This window comes from Lolium rigidum, chromosome 6 (genome assembly GCF_022539505.1).
Source record: "Lolium rigidum isolate FL_2022 chromosome 6, APGP_CSIRO_Lrig_0.1, whole genome shotgun sequence".
NCBI lineage: Eukaryota > Viridiplantae > Streptophyta > Magnoliopsida > Poales > Poaceae > Lolium > Lolium rigidum.
This window is the reverse complement of record NC_061513.1, coordinates 139,524,148-139,545,663: the sequence shown is the minus strand read 5'-3', so window position 1 is coordinate 139,545,663 and position 21,516 is coordinate 139,524,148. Positions and strand designations below refer to the sequence as shown.

The following is a 21,516-nucleotide window of genomic DNA, read 5'->3' as shown; positions in this document are numbered from 1 at the left end:
TTCAGCAGTTTGAATTTTTATTCAAATTTTGATTAAGCATGTCCGACCACTAGACACGGTGACCACGGATGCACCAGGACAGAGGACACCTCACTCCCAGTCATCGTCCCCTCAAAAGAATAATAGTAAAAATACTAAAGTAAAAATAAATTCCAGGGCATCGGAATCCCTGCACTGCGCTACTGATCCTTCCACGCCGCCTCCCCTGCGCCGTCCTCTCTCAGTAACGGCATCAATGGCGGCACGGCGGTGATCCTGCGGCGACGGCAATAGCATGGTCGAGTTGCGACGGTGACAACGACGTCAACGATACCCGTGGTATGTTGCTCCTCTGTCGTGCCTGCAGCGAATTAGGGGAGCGAATTCGAACCCCGATCTAGATTGGCCAAATTGGGGTTCAATGGTGGTTTGAATTATATGTTCCAACATCGGATCCAGCTTTTCCTTGGTAGATGTTATTGATGAATGAGCAAAGCAATTTCTTGTTTGGCAGATTCAGACGCTGTAGTTGACTAGTAGTTCCCATTAGTTTGAATATGGACATGGCATTACCGATTGTGAATGCCACAGCCGCAGTGCTTGCTCGTGTTACATCTGCATTCAACGCCCCTCTAGCCCGTGCGGTCGTCTTCGGGGTTCACATTGATGGTAAGACCTGCTGCCCATCAACTAAGAACTTACTGTTGGATGACGGTAACGTTTTGGGGGTAATGGTATGTTTCAGGACACTTGGTTGTGGAAGGGCTTCTTATTGCAGTCATACTGTTTCAGCTTTCCAGGAAGAGCTACAAACCACCAAAGAAGCCACTTAGTGAAAAGGTGGAGGTTTTTTGTGCTCATTGCTCTCTCTTTGTTCATGTTAGGAAGTACTAATCCTGTTCATTACTTCATGAATTTTCTTGTGAACCTTTGCATTTAAACTCTGCAGGAGATTGATGAGCTATGTGATGAATGGGAGCTAGAACCTATATGTCCTTCAGTCAAGCAGAGGACCCGAATAGACATGCCAGCGTTGGAGAGGTTTGTGTGATGACCTGATTTCTAATGATATATAGTCCTCCACCTTATGAGCCACTCACAGTGACCCGAATAGACACACCAATTTGATACTTTAATTCAGTAGTCGATGCAGTGATGTTGGAATATTAGAACTCTATGTTGTTTCTTGTATGATGTAGATTTAGTTTTTCAGATCAATTTTAGTTGTTACTGAAGACTTTATTGATCACTATCGCAGGGACTTACGATATTATCAGCGATCAAAATCATGGGGCAGTTCTTGCTAGAACTACAATGTGAAAAGGCATGAAAACACGATTTCCATGTTAAAATCTGTAATGTAAAACTTTGCTTAGTTTAAAGAACTGCAGAGCATTGTGAACACTTGCAGTATAATTTTAACTCCCTTGCTGCTTAAATCCCTCTAGATTTCAAACTCCAAGGGTGGAAACTCTGCACAATTTATTTTGTCATTGATTTCAATATGTCTAATAAAAAGAATAGATATATCTAATAAAAATACTTAATTGATGATGCCAGATGGTGTCTTAATAGCATTATCTCAACAAGCATGTAAGTTCATTTAATTATCACTTATCGGTGATATTTCTGCGCCTATGTTACACTAATAATGGACATTAACTTCATGAGTTAAATGTTTTCTATATCTGCTCTAGTGTGTATGTTAGAATGTCTTTTGCTTTAAACTTTTAGGAATAACTTCAAACTCCCAATCACAGCGTTATTTTTCCTGAAGCAATTTCCATTGATGGAATATTCTTCCGTTGTCATCTGCATAAGTTGCTATTTATGTATGTGCAAATGATATTTAATTTGTTTGAGTGATGCTCATTCTATAGTTCTAGATTTATGGAATATGAAACATAGGTAAATATACCACTTGAGCAAGTTATCATTACATGATATCTATGGTTGCTGGGCATATATAGTTTGTCCCGAGTTCTGCTGGTCAGAATTAACAGCTATTCTGTTTTTCTATTCTACAGTGCTGCTGGACCACATACGACAATTGATGGGAAAGAAGTTGTGAACTTTGCATCAGCAAACTACCTCGGTTTAATTGGCAACGAGAAATTCTTGTAAGGCCGAACTTTATTGTTTGAAAGCATTCTCAACAGTTGTATTCTTCTGGAATATCTGATCAAAGTTAGTGAACTGTAGGATTCTTGTGTTGGTTCGCTGGAGAAATATGGTGTCGGATCATGTGGCCCACGTGGCTTTTATGGAACAATTGGTCTGTATGCTGTCTCTTCACAGTATTTTACTGCTATTGCAAATATAGCTGACCTTATCTTCTATATGCGGAACACATGCAGATATACACCTTGACTGTGAGGCAAAAATAGCTACTTTCCTGGGAACTCCAGATTCCATTCTGTATTCATATGGGATTTCAACAATATTCAGTGTGATACCTGCCTTTTGTAAGAAAGGAGACATCATAGTCGCGTACGTTAACCATCCTATTCTCCTAATAATATATGAAATATCAAGGTTGAGGGGGACAGAAAGTTGTTATGGTGCTTTATGTTTGACAGCTTTCTGAACATTTGTAATGTTTGAAGAAAAATTTCTTGCTTGTTGCATTGATGACACACTTGATTGACTTATGCGAAAGTTATGAATTTCTTTAGCTCATTAGCTTGACCAAAGTTGCTGGCTCTTTGTTTCGCTGTTGATCGGTCCCAGTCTTCTTCATGCCATTAACTATATCTGGCTCTTTGCACTAAAGGGCACTTTCCTCTCTTGAACTGACTCAAGTATTTTATGTGCATTGCAGTGATGAGGGTGTTCACTGGGCAGTGCAAAAAGGTCTCCATCTATCAAGAAGTACGGTTGTTTATTTTAAGCACAATGATATGGCTTCACTCGCGAGCACTTTGGAAAAACTTACGCATGGGAATAGACATACTGAAAAGATGAGACGCTACATTGTTGTAGAATCTATTTACCAGGTGAGGTGCCTTTTGTGACTTGCTTATGTTAGACAAGTGAAGGGGCTCTCCTTATTTGTTACTGAACAAATTTGCCACATAAAATATCTCTTCTGCTTGTAGAATACTAGAATGTAACAAACCCATGTATACCTAAGGTGATAAAATCCCTCTTACTGTTATGGTGACTGCAGAATTCTGGTCAAATCGCTCCCTTGGATGAGATTGTCAATTTGAAGGAGAAATATCGGTTCCGTGTTATTCTTGAGGAGAGTCATTCTTTTGGTGTGCTTGGCAAGTCTGGACGCGGCCTTGCTGAACAGTATGGAGTTCCAGTGAGTGTTTATCTATGCCTAGTGTTTTAAAAATATTTGTCTGCAACACCTAAGTAGTGTAAATGAAAAGATGGATGGCATAGGGCACAAGGGCAGGCACCAGTTAATTTACGAAGTCTGTCATACTGACTAGCTTTAGCTGCATTCTCACCATGGTCTTCCTAGTGGTGAAAAGTTATTGCATATGCAGGTTGACAAAATTGATATCATCACTGCTGGAATGGGAAATGCATTAGCTACTGATGGTGGCTTCTGCACAGGAAGTGTGAGGGTTGTTGATCATCAGGTAGATGCAAATACCAGATCCAGGGAACATCAGTTGAGATAGACTGAAATTGAGCTATTAAATGTTTCGGGCTTTGAATAATTAAGGAGCTACATTATTGCAGCGTCTAAGCAGTGCTGGCTATGTCTTCTCTGCCTCTTTGCCACCCTATCTTGCCAGTGCTGCGGTCTCTGCTGTAAACTACCTGGAGGAGAACCCATCAGTTCTTGCAAACCTAAGGAGCAACGTTGCTCTTCTGCATAAAGGTAAATATGATCCTTTATTTCTCTGACCAGAATAGGCTTATTTGAGATTTTTCGTGTGGTTCATGGAGATATATAGATCTATCCATGTGAATGCAAATACTGTTGCCTGTGTAGCATAAATTGCGGATCTTGTGTGTTTTCTTTGTAAGCTAGAATGGCATGAGTACTAGTTGTGGAAGCATATGTGCTACTCATGAAACAGTAAGGCATGCCGTAGGAAGATGTGATTGCTAGTTAACTATCCTGGGCACCAACTTGACATCTTTTACGTGCTTGATCTTCAGAACTATCAAATACCCCAGGGCTCGAAATTTCTAGCCATGTTCTGTCGCCTATCGTCTTCCTTAAACTGAAGAAATCGACAGGTTCTCTGACCACCGACCTAGGTCTTCTTCAAACCATTGCCGAGCAGGTAAGTTTGAATGGACCCTACAAGATTATGAACTGCAGTTTGCATGGATTTTCACTAGCAGGTACTCACACGTCCTTTCATTGACAGGTATTGAAGGAAGATTCAGTTTTTATTGTGGCATCCAAGAGGTCAAATTTAGACAGGTGCAAACTTCCTGTGGGAATCCGCCTATTCGTGTCAGCTGGTCATAACGAATCAGATATATCCCGGGTGTGTTTATCCTTGAAGAGGGTTTCAGCGTCTGTTCTTTCAGGTTACACATGACCTAGAACGAGCTCGGTCCTTTTCTATGGGCAGCGCGCTCTAGGCTGTGTGTTTTGGTGAATATACATAACCTGTACATTTCTAGATCTGATGAGTTAATCCTGTTGTGTTCATATCTACAGCACTTCAAATTTTGTAAAACAGTGATGTTAGTGTGCTGTACATTTGACCCGCTTCGAGGTGATAGTAAGCTAGGCAGTTCTTCGAGCTTGTACACTCTGTATCATAGTGGATCCACTTACCATATCTTTTTCTCCCAAAAATACAGCGCTGTTGCTGTCGTGGATAGAATACCCTTGGATTTTCTACCTTGATGATTTTCTACTATGTCTTCACCAAGCGACTTTCTCATGTGACTTGTCAAAGGTGTGTCTATGTCTCAGTTGAGTGAGATTTTTTTAAGTCTCAGTCACCTCAGAAAAGTGCAACTACAGCACATTTCCGGTAGAAAAGTGAAATTGCATTTTTTTTTACAGAAAAGTGCAACTCAAACACTTTTTTGTAAGTGACTTAGATTCAGTTAATTGAGATATAGCAAAACCGCTTGTCAAAAATTCACAAGATCTCCGTGGTGGCCGCGGAACAAGGTGATAACAACAACTGAAAGAGCGTATGTCAGATTTGTACGCCTAAGGTTGCTATACCTATTCGAAAAAAAAAAAGGTTGCTATACCTAATCTCAGTCACGCCACAGCTCATTAAACATCTGCTTGCTTGTTAGTTTGTCACGGCCATAGCTTGCCACATTTAGCTCTGTTTTAGAATCCATTGTTTTTGCCAAAGTTTATCACAACTGTGGGCTGTGGCCTGTGGCGGATATTTTGACTCCATGCTTTTGGTAGTTCACGATTTAAATCTTGTTGTGCTTGCCAAGTTGATAAAACCTCTGCGTTCACTGCAGTGTAAAGTAGGCTGTAGAATGTGCAGCCCACATAACGATCCACCTGATCCAGCCCACATGTAATAGCCCAACTGCCCAGGCCTTATTTCACCGAAACCCTAGCCCCCGGTATATAAACTGCATCGAGCTCGCCTGCCCGAGCCCTCGCACGCGCGCCGCCATCTCCCCGTCCACGCCGCAGCCGCCGCCGCCCGCTCGCCACCGCCGAGATGGTACGCTCCTCTCCTCCAGCCCTTCCTTTCGCTTGCGTCGTTATCTGCGGTTGGAACTCGTTTCCAGTATTCGATGCGGTATTTGTTGGGATATATCCTGCTAGATCGTAGAGTTTCTAGAAGCTAAATCAGGGGAGTTTTCCGCGACCAGATCATGTGCAATCATATGTTGAGCTCTCTCGAACACCCCCACCCCCTTCGATCATCTGTGTTAGGCTGAGTTGAGCTTGCTTCGAGCCTATGCATGCGTTCTTCAAGTCGCTTAGAGCCTGTAGGTGTGAAGGATGCGTCCCTGGGATCAAACGAGGCCCTTGGGGTAGATAAGAATGCATTTCTATGGTGCCCTAGGCTAGATGTAATACTCTCGACTTTGTCATCTTATATTGTCTTCGTTGTTTGGTTGATTCTAAGCATTCCACAGCTAAATTTTGTCAATTGCCTTAGGAATGTAATATGAAATTAAGTACTCTATGTCTAGTACTTGCTCTACTGATTCTGACAAACTGTGATCACAACTGTTCTAAATTATGACGATGCCTAAGTTTTTTCTGTTACATGTCTAATCAAATAATTTAAAAGTTTCTAACATTTTAAACCATTCTTAGTAAAAAAAGTTTTTTCAGTCAAATTCAGAAGTGTCAGGTATTTTAGAAAAGAATTTGTATGTAATAGGTGTAATAAGGGCTTGTATAGCTCAATGGTTTTCATCTTGTCCTTCAGTTTCAAAGCAAACTGGGTAGTATTCATTCGCTACTATTGTCAATCATACCATTTCGTTGGGTGGTATACCCGTCTAGTGTTAATCATTTAAGCAAATTCGTTGGAACTTTATTCTTAAGGTTTCACAAATTGATTATATTGTACGGTTCTCTATTATTTTGCTGTTGTGTAATTTGTTATTTTGCAAATTCTGTTCAGACGAAGCGCACCAAGAAGGCTGGAATTGTCGGCAAATACGGTATGCACTTCTAACATTTTAATCATTTCCGTGTTCACCTGTTTCTGCTATGTTCTGAAATTAGACTTTACATTGTTACAGGTACGAGGTATGGTGCCAGTCTGCGTAAGCAGATCAAGAAGATGGAGGTGTCTCAGCACTCCAAGTACTTCTGTGAGTTCTGCGGGAAGGTATGACTTCTATTACCTACTTGTTGTCTGAATAATACCTCCTGTTTATGATTTTGATAGTTATCTGGTATGCTGTATGTTTGACTAGTGAGTGCAAAGCTTTCTGTGCAGTATGTTTCCTTGTACTTATTGATGTTGCTTATATTTCTTTTCCCGCCCAGTAATATTTGTTTTCTGTAAAAGTTGTATTTAAGACCTCGTGCTTGTAATATCTTTTGTCAACCCATGTTGTATCGTCTCTTCGCTACCAAATATATCAACTTCTATTGTGTCAACAATCTCTTAGTACTTTCATTATACACAATCTTATTGCACATTGTTATTGTTTTGAATTAGTTCTGCACATGCAAGGAATTTGCCTTGAATTTGTTTAAGAAAGCTAACTTGTTATAAAGTATACAGTAGGTAAGATGACTGGAAAATTTGTGATAGTTGGTCTGAACTACCTTTTGTTTTGTTATTATATTACCAGTTCGCTGTGAAGAGGAAAGCAGTTGGAATATGGGGATGCAAAGACTGTGGAAAGGTCAAGGCTGGTGGTGCTTACACCATGAAGTATGTTTCCAGTTGCAAGCTCCTACTAAATGTCCTTTTCATTGTCATAGCCTTCTATGCTAACCTTGTACTACTTGTTGCAGCACTGCTAGTGCCGTCACTGTCAGGAGCACAATCCGTCGCTTGAGGGAGCAGACTGAAGCTTGATTGCACTACTGTTATCGGAATCTCAGGGATGGGTTTGCAGTGAAAGTCCGAGAGTTTCGAATCTCTGTATTTTGGCTATTTAGCCATGGATATCTGTTAGTAATTTTGGTGTCTGATTTAGGATCAACTCAAAAGCATGTTGCTACAGTTAACTTTTATGCTATCTTCTGTGGTACCAAAGTTTGTCTTGTTTTACACTTTGCTGAATGTGGCCGGAGCTCAGCGTTCTCTCGAGCCAATCACTCAACTGTCTACATAACTCCTAGACATCTCATTTTAGGGAATTTTGTTGATAGATGATGCTAAGCAGTATTTAATTGCAACTCATGACAGTATGCAAACTTGTATAAATCCAGCACTAGTTCCACCCATAGGCAAACCTTTCAAGCTCAGCACTAGCATATTAAAACACTACCGTAGACTTAATTACTTGGTTCAGATGCCCGTATCCGTATGACAGCAGAGCCTAGTTCATAGAACAGAATACAGATAGAGGAAAGGTATGATAAAAAATTGGCATTAAACATACCAATAGGTGCTGCAGATTAATCATTTGTAGTTGCAACAAAAAGTGCCTCATATTAGGCATGGTGTGTCCAAGATCGTTCACAGTAGGCCTGCATTCATTCATGCCTGCATTCATGCAACCCATTGGGATCTTGCACACTGAATGCAAATTAATCATAGGCCATAGATGGAACCCTAAACAGGGCATAAATCCTCAATATTTCATTCGGTCTAACCCTAAACACTCCATATCGCCAAATTGGGAAAAATGTATCCATAAAATCAAACCGGATAGATCTGCTAATTACCAAGCCCATGGACATAGTAGAAGGACAAGAAAGAGCATATGGATCGATAGTTAACCCTAACACTACAAATCTATCGTGCATGTCAAGACTAAGCACATACCATAGCTCGTACATACATATCTACAATAGTACAATCGAGTGGATTGGGGCTTACTGCTATTGTTGAACCTCGGGAAGTACAACTTGAGGCAGGCGAAAGGCATCGGCGTCGATAGTCTTGGCTATCGGTGTCGATGAAGTCTTGGCTGGTCTCCCGTCGTTGCTAGTTGCTGCGGTGTTCTTCAATCTACCGGCACCCGACAACAGTGCAACCGCCGACGGGGAGAAGAGAGAGGGGAGGACGGGTGTGAAAGGGGCTAGTGAGAGGGGACAGGATGCGTTCTAGACGTGTTGTGTCGTCACTCACTATTCCCCACTAGCGCAGCCGTGTGCGCATGGGCCTATCTCCCCCGCTAGTCCCCACTCGTGCAGCCGAGTGCCCCAGAGGATTCAGGTGTTCCTCGCCAACTAACTTTTGGCCTGCTTTGAGAAGCATACAATGGACACTTTCCCCCTCCACCGCTCTCAGTGCGCTACAGTAGTCTTGAGAGTCTCCTTCCTCTGACCGGGCTGCCGCTGGCCACTCCGCCAGACTAGCTGGCTGGAGTTGGTCGTGGTGTGGCGCCGGAGTAGTCTAGGCTTAGTTTTAGGTTGTTCTTTGGTAGTTTTGCGGCTTGATGCCGCCATTTGGGGGTTCTCCCCGTAGTGGAGTTGGAGTTGGGGATCAGCGCCGCCAGATCTCCGGCGATCTAGGGTTTGTGATGATCCTTGTGGTGCTCGTCTGGTCGGAGCAAATCAGGAGATTGACCAACACCATCTCCTTCAATAAAGATGCGGCGGCGGATCTCTACCGGATGCATGAAGCCCAAGACGTTGAAGTTCTCGTGGCCGGCCATGGAGGCGAGGAGGAGCGCTGGCCCGCCTTGGTGAGTCCTGCTTTGACTCCACTCTTGGCCGGCCTTGGTGGCGAGGGAGAGGGGAGTTGCAGCTCTTGGGTTCTGAATCTGCTCTTGAGATCCCTTCTTCTGGCTCGAGGTCGACCCTGGAGGATTTCTGTTGCGTCGCGCCTTGCTCTTGCCTACCGTGGTGGTAGGGAGAGCGGATGCAATGGTGGCAATCCCGACTGCCGTGTTCTTCTTCGAGCTGTGCCTGCGGGGTGCTATGGAGATGCTCTGTCAAGCTCTCCCTGTGCGGAATACATGGCGTCCAAGTTCGGCGACATGATCCTTGGCCGGAAGGGTGGCCTGTTTTCAACCTCCATGTCGGAGGCTTTCTCTGGTGCTAGCTGCTGGAGCTCGGCACTGCTACACCCTCAAGTGGTTCGTCCCCGATGGTGCGGCGGTGACCAGCGGTGTAGGTACTTCGGGGCCAACGGAGCAAGCTGTCCACATAGCTCGGCGGCGATGCCTGAGTCCTTGATTGCTTTTTTATCCTTTTAGGGAGGGAGTTTTTTGTAAGGTTGGAGGCCCTTTCTTCAAATTTTAGGTTCTTTGTACGAGTGATGCCAAAGGGCTTCTATGTAAAATGTACCCGCCACGTGTGGTTCTAATGGAGTTGCATCGGGGTTGTTCTAGACCCATCCCTTTGTTAAAAAAAAAAAGCATACAATGCACAACCAACTCATAGCTGCTCTGAGAGACTGAGAAGCATACAATGCACAACCAACTCAGAGCAGGGACAACCAAATACCCCAAATTCGGCCGAAACAGGCCCCTCATTCCTCGGTTTGGAGTGCGTATCCTCGTTTATGTGAGTTTGATGCTAGTCAAACAACTGGCCTCATCAAAATTATCCTGAATATTGTACACATTGGGGGATGCAGCTATTTTTCTTATATAGATGATACAAACAAGCTTGTTGAGTTCTAATAATGGACAAAAGTACAAAACAAATTTCTCTCTTCAACGGTCCCTATGCTGCCTTTGCAATTCCTGTCGAGAAAGTTGTTCATATCATTTTGAGAAGGGCTTTCAGATGTGGCTGTAGACTGTTTGTGATTGTTGCCATCTGAACGATGTAAGATAGCTCCCCGTTCACCACCTGAAATGACCTAGCGATCTGCTTCACCTGACGAGATTACACAAAAATTTTAGACTGCAATTTTCATGTTGGAAATCGATGCGATCAAGTTATACACACATCGACATCGGTGACAGGGAGCTGCAAGAATGTAAGCTACTAGTACATAACCTTGAAGGTGTCACCTCCTATGAAGGTCAGCAACAACAAGACAGACTTACTTTTGAACTTTAAACAAATGGGACAACTGAGATGAGAGCAGTGTATTGCTTTCCTTGTCATTTTGTTAAATACAGATTGCTGGGTGCAAAAATAAAATATTAGCTCCTCCAAAGACAAGATAAAACCTTTGTATATCGTGAGTTATCACCTGAACAGGTGAACAACATCAGCCCATCCAATTCAGATTCATACTAATTAACAGAAAGTGCCTAAGCACTTTGGACAAATGATACCGCACAATATGGATAGAGTTGATCACCGAAGAGCAATTTTTTTTTTATATTTGCTTGGAGGATGAAACGAAAACAAAATCTTAGTGCTGCAGCTCTTTTAAGGTAATTAAATGCTGCAATTAGGCATGCCTCAGCATACTAGAAGTATCATCACACAATCAAATCAAAATTAACCATCCGAAAATCAATAAAGAACTCAAAATAGACCCAGCAAGAGAATTCTGATTAGTACCTTTGATGCATTGCCAACAAGTTCGCTTTGGAGTGTCACTGTTTTCTTTTCAGCATCATATGAACCCTTCTGCATATTTTAGAAGCAAAGTCATGTCAATACATCAACACTACAGTTTAGAAAAGGTGAAGGAATATAAATAAGTAAACTAACACATCAATTTATTCATTCCTTACAAATTAAGACCTCTTTGCATAGTGATAGAGGAATCACATGGTGCGATGAATATTGGTTCCTACAATAACCTATCCGCCCAAGGCAACCTTTTGGCACTATAAGCGACCTAAAAGAGGACAGCTATTATTTGGATATATGTGATCTCCATTTACCAACAAGCTTCGAGGGTTGGTTCTTGGTATTTTCTAGTATCAGCTGTTTAATTAGAAATAAACAACGAGGAAGGGACTACAATTGTGCAATGAACTTGAGAAAGAGAATATCACAGTAAGTGTAGTACTTTATCGTAGGGAAGTTCACCTTACTGTTGGATATCTTAATCACACAAGTGTTGTACTTTAGGTGTCTGATTTCGAAGTTACCAAATTCAGATTCCACATAAACCACGATAAATTTCAATGAGATCAAAGCTTTTCTGTCTCTTCGTTGCACACCTTAGTAGATCAGCTAAAAAGGATACTTAAAATCTGCCTATATATCTGGTGCAAGCAGCTAAGCTAAACTGTGGTTCAGTATCCAGTTCAGAATATTCAGAACCAGGTAAACTGCGCTATGCAGACAGTAAACAGAGCCTGAGCATGTTCAGGAAGTAGGGACGCACCTGGACCTCGGCGAGGCCTGTGCTCTGGGCGATGACCACCTCGACGGAGCCGTCGGGGCGCAGGCGCCAGTACCCACTCTCGGCGTGCATCGGCTCGCCGGACGCCGCCTTCCACGTCTTCTGCGTGTACGAGATCACCGGCTGCGCGCACCCACCCACGCCGAGCCCGGCAAAGGCATGCAAAGCTCTAAGAATCGGCTAGCCAAAGAGAAGATGTTTGCGATGGAGAGGGGAGGGACACATATGGGATGTGCGTACGGCATACCTTGGAGGGGTGGTGGGAGAAGAGGATCTCCTCGCCGTAGCGGAAAGGGGCGATGGTCGGGAAGGTCCCCTCGCCTTCCCCGCGCCACTTGCCCAGCAGGAACGACAGCGGCGCAACCAGCGGGTGCGGCGCCGGCGGCAGCGTGGGTGAGCCGGCGGCTTCCATTTCTTGGGGTCTCCGGTTGGATTTTCAGATTTGTCTGACGGTCAGGACTCAGGAGTCAGGTCAGGACCCCTCTCTCTTTGTTGGCGCGGCGGTTACTATGTGAGCTGAACTGACGGTGTCAAACCCTGAATCTGCATTGTGTTATTTTGTGGACTACGATAGAAATTTGGGGCACGTTTACCAGGTTTAAAAGCAATGTTAACCTGCAAACATTTCAGGCCCGCATTGAAGGAATTCTACAGAATTTCAACCCGTAGAATTTGTTTTTCTATAGATTGCATTTGCATATTGAATCGATGAAATTTCTATGTAATCTATTTCTATGCTCTCCATTTCATAAGAACATGATCTAAAACCTTATTTTATTTTCTCTTTGAAAAGTTCAATGCATTATCTACTCTCTCATTAATATTTAATATTGTACTCCCTCTAATCCATATTAGTTGATTTCTAGTGTAGATGTATCTAGATACATTTTAGTTCTAAATACATCAATACTAGTGGCAAGTAATATGAATCGGAGGGAACAATATTATTCCCTCCTTTTTATATATAAGTTTGCCATGTAGTTTGGCGCTTTGAGGTAGCTTTGACTAATAATTTAACTAACCTAATATGAGTTATATGTCACCAAAAGTATACCATTAAATTCGTATTTTGGAGAGTCACCATATATAAATTATTTGTATTTGCACTATCATGGAGAGTCACTGAATACCATTGGATTCGTATTTAAAGGTGTTTCCAATGATACTTTTTTTTGCGTTATTTAACTTGCTTTCTATTAATAAAGTTGCTAGTCAAAGTTTTAGCTCAGAATAGTTAGTGGCCTTATATATAAAAACAGAGGGAGTACCATGTTTGTTTCCTGCGCACCATCCAAAAGCAACTCTTGCAAAATTTATGTGTTTTAAAATCATGTAGTATTTTGAAATACAAAACATCTCAATTCTGTTTTTTTTTTTCCTATTCCTTCGATTTGAAAATCATGCAATCCAAATATGCCCTCAGTCTAATAGCAGACAGGAGATTCTAGATAGCTCATTTCATCTTCTTATGGTAAAATTTGGATTGTTTTCATTTGTGACACATCAGTGTCCATACAATCTGAAGGATCATGTAAATAGTGAAAAACGTTCTGACTTGAAAAAACCCTGAGAGTCACTGAATGATGAGACTAAGAGTATCTCTAGTGGCTCCTCTATATGATCCTCTAAATATGTATAGATGACCATTAGCTGAAAAAATGTTTTCAGTGGCTCATCTAAACGCCATTTAAATATAGAGGATCATCCATTTCCTCTACTTAGAGCATCTCCAGTCGCGTCCCCCAAAGCTATTTTGGGTGCGCCGGACAAAAAACCCGTTCCAGCCGCGTCCCCAAAGCCGAATTTTGTCCGGGGCGGCCCGATACGGTGTTCAGCGCCCCGAGCCCGTCCCCGTCCCACAGGGACGCACCGGTCACGTCGGACACAACGAAAAGCGAGGCGAAGCGACGCGGGCCCGACGCGTCATCGACTCATTCAAGTTTGGACCTAACCGTCGCCTACCTCGCGGCGGAAGTTATTCGCGCGCAGCGACACACGACGGCATCTTTGCCTTAAGGGCATCTCCAACGGTGCGACGCATATTTATGTCCGTTTCCGTCGGGGACGGACACAAAAAACGTCCGCATGTCCGCATGCGTTTGCCCTTTCTCCAGCGGCAGGGACGCATTTATTTGACCGCATGTGTGATTAGAGAGGAGAGAGAGGGAGAGATTCTATTTGTGTGGCTAGGAATGACCGCATGCGTGAATAAAGGAGGAGAGAGGGCTGCATGCAGTCCAACCGGACACAAACGGACGCGCGAACGCGTCCGCACAGACCTGGCGCATATTTGGTCCACGTTTGCGTCAGGACGGACGCTCCGGATGTTTTAGGTCTAGCCGCTGGAGCGCGTTTTTTGTCCGCGCAGACGCAAACGGACAAAAAACGTCCGTTTGCGTCGCCCCGTTGGAGATGCCCTAATGGTGACGGAGGGGCAGGCGAGACGTCTCGTCGGTGCTGCCGAGCCTCCACGCGTCGCCGGCTTTCGCACACCACCGCCCGTTCCCGCGCTTTCTTCCCGCTTCTTCTCGCCTCTTCCCGCGCTTTCTTCCCGACGCTGGCGTCTATAAAAGGCCCTCCCGGCTTAATGGCAGCCACCACAGCCGCCGGCACCCCTTTCTCCGCCACAAACACAGTCCTCGTCGCTCCACCACCGTCTCCTCCACCACCAGTGCGCAATTACGAGCCGCCCCGGCGATGGCCAGTTCCCTCCACCGTCGTCTCCTCCAGCACCTCCTCCACCACCGGACTCGCAGTTCGGCATCGATGTCGCCGCCCGGGAAGAGCGGCGGCGGCGAGGGATGGAGAACTGGCGTGCACATCGTCGTCAGCAGCGGGAGGCACTCGAGCAGCAGGCCCGCCAGCAGCGTGAGCGGTGCACGCGGCGGATGTAGCGGCGTTCAACGCCCCTGGACCCGCAGCTGACAAGGCCGCGGCGGCAGCAGCGTGGCACGAGGAGGCGCTGGCAGACACGTTGCGGCGTTCGACGCCTCAACGGCAGAAGAGGCGTGACAGCGCCGGACAGAGGAGATGAGCCGGCGGTGGGTTGATGAGCGCCGCCGCCAGCGCGAGGAGCGGGAGGCGCTGTACGTGAACGGCGGGAGGCGATCGAGTGCCGGCGGCGGGAGTCGATCGAGCGCCAGCAGCAGCTGGCGGCAGAGGAGCGTTAGCAGCGGAAGGCGGCGCTGGCGGCGATCTGGGGGAGGCGAGCGGACGAGTTGGCGGCGGAGGCCGACGCGTTGGCGGCGGCGATGATGGAGGCGCCAATGGATGTGGAGGAGGAGGAGGAGGCCGAGGCGGAAGAGGAGGAGACCGAGGTGGAGGACGACGACGACGAGTTCGAGTGGTCCGACGACGATGAGCCGTACCCGGACGAGACGGCCGATCAACAATGCGCGCTCATCGAGTCCTTCGAGTCGGAGAAGAAGCTCCAGGACGACGCCCGTGCCCGCGAAGAGGCGCAGATTCGTCACGCCGTCGAGCTCTCCCTCCAGGTGGCGCAGCAGGGGAGGGCGGACGTCGACCCGTTGCTGGAGCAGCGGCGTCTGGCCACCGCCCTACGCACGGAGAGGCGGCGCGCGCAGCAAGAGCTGCGGCGGAGGGGAGGCGACGACGGGGCGAAGCCGTCGAACGCACCGCCGGGCAGTCAGTAGTCTAGGTTTAGATGAAATCCTTTATTTTCGTGCACCAATATTCATTTGGGGGCGGCGTTTGGGGGACGCGGTTGGGGAGCGACGTCCCCCAAACGCGGCACGAACAAAACACGTCCCCAAACGTTCGATCCGGCGCGTTTTGGGGGACGCGGTTGGGGAGCGATGTCCCCCAAACGCGGCACAAACAAAACACGTCCTCAAACGTTCGATCCGGCGCGTTTTGGGGGACGGTTTGGGGGACGCGACTGAAGATGCTCTCATCCTCCAAATCTGAAGGACAGAGCGAGGACCATCCAAAGCAAAATCCTTTCCCAAGCACACATCCCCACACTCATGTGAGATTAAGAGGTCTACTTGACAGTGACTAAATCAAAAATATGATCTGACAGTGAGTAAATTTAAAATATGGACGGTCTAGATATAGACGTTCCACCGAAAAACTTAAACATCTAAAAGAGAATCTTTATAGATAATCATCTATATTCATCTATATTCATATAGAAGTCCTCATTTAGAGGAACCACACTAGAAGATGCTCTAACATGACACACAGCAAGATCATCCGTGTTCCAGGTCACACGACAAACCATCGTCTGGCCACGTTCCCTCGTGCCAATATGGTACTACACCGGATGAGGAGTTGCTTAGTTGCTACGTGCTGTGGAATAAAGTGAGAACCGATGCACCAATCTGGATAAGTTAACAAGGAGCTCTGGACTATACATATTCACCAAAATGGAACATCACATGGATGAATGGAGAAAAAAAAGGACGGAAGACTGATTACAGCTTATGATTTCTGCAAGGCACATTTCTCATTGCAGCATTAGTGTAGATCTGAACAGGGGGCAAAAACAAACAATAATCAGATTTCAGAGAGACCACCACCACCACCACAATGAAAAAAAAACACAACGAGTGGTTGTTTGAACGATCGGCGCCGCCACGCGCGGCTATGAATCAGTGCGTGCACCGCGATCGTTTGAACCGGAGCCGCCGGTTCTTGAGGTCGAATTCCCAGAGGTGCTCCTGCTGCAGGATGTTGCCGATGACGGAGATCCCGGGCCAGGGCCCCTCCTGCACGCCGATGCACTTCACCCCTGGCGCGGCGTCGATCACGTAGCTCTTCCCCGGGGGCTCCAGCCGGGCGGAGCCGGCGAAGTGCACGGCGAGCTTCGGCAGGTCCACGTCAGCGTCCCTGCCCGTGGAGGGCGAGGTCCAGTTGTAGCAGTACTCGAAGGGGTCCATGATGACCCTCGGCAGGGCAGCGAGTTTCTTGTCCAGCGCGGCCACCACGGCGCGGTAGGCGGGTTTCGCGAGGACGGTGAGGCTGGTGCCGGAGTCGAGGATGACGCCGCCGCCCGCGTCGACGTCCCAGACGGCGCGCGGGATTTTGAGGAACTCGCCGTTGACGGAGATGGCCTTGATGGAGACGTCGTAGAAGGGTCGCATCCGGGCGTCGAGCACCAGCGGCGTCTCCCGCGCGCGTGGCTTGGCAGCGCGGGGGCATGAGGAGGAGGAGGTGCGGGAGGAGACGGCGGGGTTGGGTCCGAATGTGAGGTAGCTGGTGGCGTTGCGCGGTGCGAGGTGGTCGACGAGGCAGTAGGAGAAGCGGCCGGCGAAGCGGGAGGCGGCGTGGGAGGCAAAGGAGATGTCGCTGTAGCCGAGGCTGAGGACGCCGTCGGAGGCGTCGAAGCTGGGCCCGCTGTAGGAGGTGGAGCAGCCCAGCACGAGGCCCTTGAGCTTGGCCTTGCTCGGCGCCGCCGCCGGCCCCGACAGCGCGATCGTCGCCGACTCCGTGCCCACCGTGCCCAGCGCCGCCGAACCGTCCTTGTACCTGTAAGATGCGCGGCGGTTAATTAGTTAAGCGATCGATCGTGCATGGCACATGGCGCGATTCGAGGATCTCTATTGCTACCTCGGTTTCGGTTAGTACGTGCTGAACTAAAAAAAAAAAAAGAAGCTACTCTCGCAGATTACAGACAGCTGGTTGCATGTACGTACGTACTCTCGTCAAAACATCTCCTGAATACCAGGTTTGACCTAGCGGCGTTGCCTGCCTGTCCACGAGAACCGTGCAATTTCCACTATGAAAGATATGATATGCCATGTATGCCCACATAGGTAGTATAATATCACAAGTGTCAAGTGGTACAGCTCAAAACAGTTATAATTAAGCCAACACGACCGAGCGATACGCGATAGTAAGCTACCCCTTTGACAAAGCACATAACCAAGTCACACCGAATGCCTGAACTTCAGGAATGCCTGAACTTCGGGCCATGCCCTAGGTCATCTAAGCTCCCGACTGAGTATGGTAGAAAATTAGAAATGCAACTAGTACATGGGTTTTTGCAAGTGGTACACAAGGACCGGCTTGCAACCAAATGCAAATCCTCTGGGGCACAATCATTCAACAGGTGGAAAGGGTAATGTCTTTTCCATGAACTGTATTGCAAAGAACCCCAACCAGTGGACCTCGCAGATGTATGTCCTACCTTCAGCAGTGTTGATTATTTTTGGCGAATGCGTGCCGACCGAGACCTGATTGCATTTGAGCTGGAGGATCAGGTAATTTACTCCAGTCAAAACAGGTACGGTCAAAGTCTCCCGGAGAAAACTCTGTGCTCGTATCCTAGAGCTGATAGAGCATTTGACTTTGGATAGCAGAACCCTGTAGAAACCATGGTTTCTCTGCAGGAACACAACATGGTAGAGGAGGCGTAGGCAGCCAGGAAAGGTAGCAAAATTGAGACCAGGCGTCATGGTTGAGGAAGAGAAGGGTTCGGCACGCCATGTCTACCCCTTTTACAAGCAGACAGGCAGGCAGCACAACGTGATTAGCGGTACAAGAACAGTCTACGAGTACAATTCAGAAAAGAAAAAAAAACAGTCTACAAGTTGCATGTTCGCCATGGACGCCCATAGCCCCAAACGTACTCCTACGCGAGATCAACTTGTTACCGTACCGTCTCTAATGCTAATAGCGTAATGAGAAACATCTCGATCGGTGAGGATTTGTTTCCTGTGCCCCCTTTCCTACGGAAAACGTCGAGTGTCCTGACACAGCCGCTGATGGAGTACAACCCAATCCAGCGTCGCACATGGCGAAGTGAAGTCGAGTAGTATAGTGCAACTGGCTGCTACCGCCGCGTCCGGCCGTGCGCCGTTCTAGCTGTTCTCCCCCCCCCTTAAACAAGGGTTGCCAGGAGTGGCAGGATATGAAGGAAGAACACCCCGGCACCGTGCACATGCCGCAACAGCCCACAGATTAGGGTCCAAAACTAGATAACCTGTCCTGCCTGCGCGACATGGGCATGGGAGATGCGGCCCCTTTCTGCTTGCTTGGATCCAATGCATATGCGCGCATGTGGTGTGATCGGTCCATCTCGGAGCTCAGCGCCGCCGAGCCGTTCCGGTTCATAGTCATCATCGCCTTCCCGAGCGGAGCAGAGTGACGATGGCGCGTTATGTCAGTGTGCGTGCGTGTGTCGTGCTCGAGTGTCACCGACCCGGCTTGATGCAATAAATATGCTCCCCGAGAAAGCGACGATCGTGTATCGCTGAATTAGCAGCAGAGGCAAATCGATCGGGGATTGGAATGGAAAAGAGGAAGCTCAATCAGGAACACCTCCGTGAGACGAGAAGGGACATCGTCGACCCACACGGCCCGGCTAATGAATGCATGCCGCGCCCTGCCACTGCCACTGCCAGCACCGGTGTGGCGAGGCAGGCCAGAGCAGGGTTGCGTCGTGCATCAATGGCAACGCATTAAATCATCAGACGCGCGGTCGCCCCCTCCGGCATTGCAAATTGCAGTCGCCCTGCGAGATCCGGCTCGCCCACCAACCAGCCTACTAATGGCGGCTCCTGCCTCCTCCTGCGGCTGCTCGCGTGTCATCAATGCGAGGGCCAATTAACGCCGTCCCGCCCAGATCGATTCAGCGATTGCCAATTAAACGCGCGCGAACAGGGATTTAGCACTGCTGAATCGCTAATTGCTAGGAGGAGGAGTACGAGGGAAGTGCGTGCAGGCTGGCGTTTGTCTGAAGGCTGTACAGTGGTGGGGAGAAATGCAGAGAGCTGGGGAACGAGGGAGAGGGAGAGGGTGGCAGACTGACCGGTAGTCGTAGGCGCAGGCGGTGCCGGGCGTGGGGCAGGTGGCGAGGGAGAAGGGGAGGGACTTGACGCAGGTGTCCGACGCGCACGAGATGGGCGCCCACGTCCTCGACCTCTCCGGCCGGAACGCGCGCCCCGTCCCCGTCCCCGCCGCCGCCGACGAGGAGGAGGAGTTGCTGCACTTGACCCAGGTGAGGTCGCTGCCTGTGTCGGCCACCAGCAGGAACGGCTGCGCGGGCGTGCCCACGCGGAACCGCACGAAGTACTGCCCGATGCCCGTGTACGCGCCCGACCCCAGCGGCATCGCGAACGCCGCCGCCCGCGACCCCGCCGCCGTCTCGCGCGTGCGCCGCCGCTCCGATAGCCGCAGGCGCGCGGCGATGGTGGACAGCCGGTACCGGTCGTGGAACGCCTGCTGGGCGAGGGAGCTCGACCCGAGGCGGAACAGGTCGAACTGCGCCGACTTGCTCGCGCGGGCGCCGCTTGCGCCTTCCAAGAAGGCGGCCGCCGCGACCGCGAGGAGAAGAAACAGGCGGCGACCCGCCATTGTGGACGGCGCCGGCCGCTCCCTGATCCGCAGCTTGCTGGCCCGCCAACGCGCCCTGTTACGGCGATATGTGGCCGGCCGACCGGCGACCGTATGCGACGAATGCGCGCGCGCGCGCCTCTCCCGGCTAAGTAAGCCAAGCCCAGCCGCCTGCCTGCCGCTGCGAGCGCCGCGGCGGTGCTCCCTGGTACCGGTGTTTTTGTCTGAGCTCGCGTTTTCGGGCCGCGTGTATGTGTGTGCCGCAGCTTTGGAGTGCGTATTTATCTTGCTATCTTGCGTGGAGGAGGCAGCTTAGTTTAGTTTTAGTCTTACTACAGGATTAGTTTTTTGTTCAGGGTGCCGCGCTTGGCATGTTGGCTCCTGCTGGTGGTGCGACGCGACGCGCTTCTGTGCAACTGCTATGTGCGCGCCGCGCTGGCCACTGCTCCGCCCGCGCGCGCGCGGGTCAAAGTTTTCCGGGGAGTACATTGACTGCACGGTTGGGTCCCCGGGACCTGTTCATCGCTGCTCTTCAAAATGCTAGCTACAGTGGGGGGAAATTTTAACCCCAAACCCTAGCCCCTCCACCCACTATCACCTTCCTCCCTGTCCAAGAACTAGTCGCCGGGCTAAGGGCATCTCCAACCGAGCGACCCATCCCGCGCCCACGCGTCCGGATGGATCGAGCCGGACAAAAAATCGGCCCAGCGTGTGGTGACCCGGCATACCACTGCATGGTGTAGTATGCAAGTCTGATATAACACCAATGAAACACAGTTCCACGAGTATTATATCGCTCAGAGTGGTACAACAGAAACATATGCGGGTCCAAGGCATGTCTATAGAATTACAACATCGACTCTGTTACATAAGATCAAGCACGACCTCCTACTTTACAATGAGGTAAAACTGCAGATAACTCCAGAAGAACGACTCGTAGTCTAATCCTAACACGAACTCTATTTGTAGAGTATTTAACTAGCTACTGAGGCTATGAATAGATTCTAGCTAGATAGGAGCTAGTTTAGGAAGCTAATTCCTTTCTATTGCTAATCTAGGTTTCTCCTTGTTGGATGTGGTATCTGACTCCTCTGACAGGGTCCTGTCTCTTGATGTAGTTGTTGACTCCTCGGCCTTCGAGTTGCACTGTAGATCCTCCTTTGATGTCTTCATATCTAAGCAGGGGATTTAAGAGTGGGATGAGTACGAGCGTACTCAACAAGTTCATTATAGGAAAGAGGTGTTTAATGCATTAGCTATGGCATTAGACCAGAAAGTCTAATACCAATGCAGGTTTTCATAATCATTTCTTCAAGAGGTTGCTTTTATTCAGAAGAACTATGTCCGTCAGCCTTCACCGGTTTACTAGAACTTCATGGAGCTCCTTTCCGGCAGCAGCGTTCGCGAGTTCCATATCCCGAAC

At 48.1% G+C, this 21,516-nt stretch overlaps 4 protein-coding genes across 4 annotated transcripts; 2 read left to right on the top strand and 2 right to left on the bottom strand.

The window, feature by feature from the left end:
- The first annotated feature begins 542 nt into the window (after positions 1 to 542).
- LOC124663340 (long chain base biosynthesis protein 1a-like) lies at positions 543 to 4,496 on the top strand. Its single transcript, XM_047201058.1, has 12 exons — positions 543 to 648; positions 725 to 819; positions 929 to 1,020; positions 2,007 to 2,061; positions 2,182 to 2,254; positions 2,337 to 2,469; positions 2,801 to 2,975; positions 3,149 to 3,289; positions 3,480 to 3,575; positions 3,679 to 3,820; positions 4,105 to 4,232; positions 4,320 to 4,496. Exons 1-12 carry the CDS (start codon positions 543 to 545, stop codon positions 4,494 to 4,496), a joined length of 1,413 nt encoding a protein of 470 aa, XP_047057014.1.
- Positions 4,497 to 5,682: 1,186 nt separating this feature from the next.
- LOC124663339 (60S ribosomal protein L37a-1-like) lies at positions 5,683 to 7,559 on the top strand. Its single transcript, XM_047201057.1, has 5 exons — positions 5,683 to 5,687; positions 6,449 to 6,567; positions 6,649 to 6,737; positions 7,210 to 7,292; positions 7,376 to 7,559. The coding sequence occupies exons 1-5, from the start codon at positions 5,683 to 5,685 to the stop codon at positions 7,437 to 7,439; spliced, it is 360 nt and encodes a 119-aa protein (XP_047057013.1). The 3' UTR covers positions 7,440 to 7,559.
- A 2,496-nt stretch (positions 7,560 to 10,055) lies between these two features.
- On the bottom strand, positions 10,056 to 12,236 carry LOC124665530 (peroxynitrite isomerase Rv2717c-like). Its single transcript, XM_047202931.1, has 4 exons — positions 12,043 to 12,236; positions 11,778 to 11,918; positions 11,000 to 11,068; positions 10,056 to 10,360 (listed from the first exon to the last, which is right to left on the bottom strand). The coding sequence occupies exons 1-4, from the start codon at positions 12,205 to 12,207 to the stop codon at positions 10,241 to 10,243; spliced, it is 495 nt and encodes a 164-aa protein (XP_047058887.1). The 5' UTR covers positions 12,208 to 12,236; the 3' UTR covers positions 10,056 to 10,240.
- Positions 12,237 to 16,144: 3,908 nt separating this feature from the next.
- Positions 16,145 to 20,114, bottom strand: LOC124668012 (aspartic proteinase NANA, chloroplast-like). Its single transcript, XM_047205221.1, has 2 exons — positions 19,570 to 20,114; positions 16,145 to 17,285 (listed from the first exon to the last, which is right to left on the bottom strand). The coding sequence occupies exons 1-2, from the start codon at positions 20,112 to 20,114 to the stop codon at positions 16,409 to 16,411; spliced, it is 1,422 nt and encodes a 473-aa protein (XP_047061177.1). The 3' UTR covers positions 16,145 to 16,408.
- Positions 20,115 to 21,516: the final 1,402 nt, after the last annotated feature.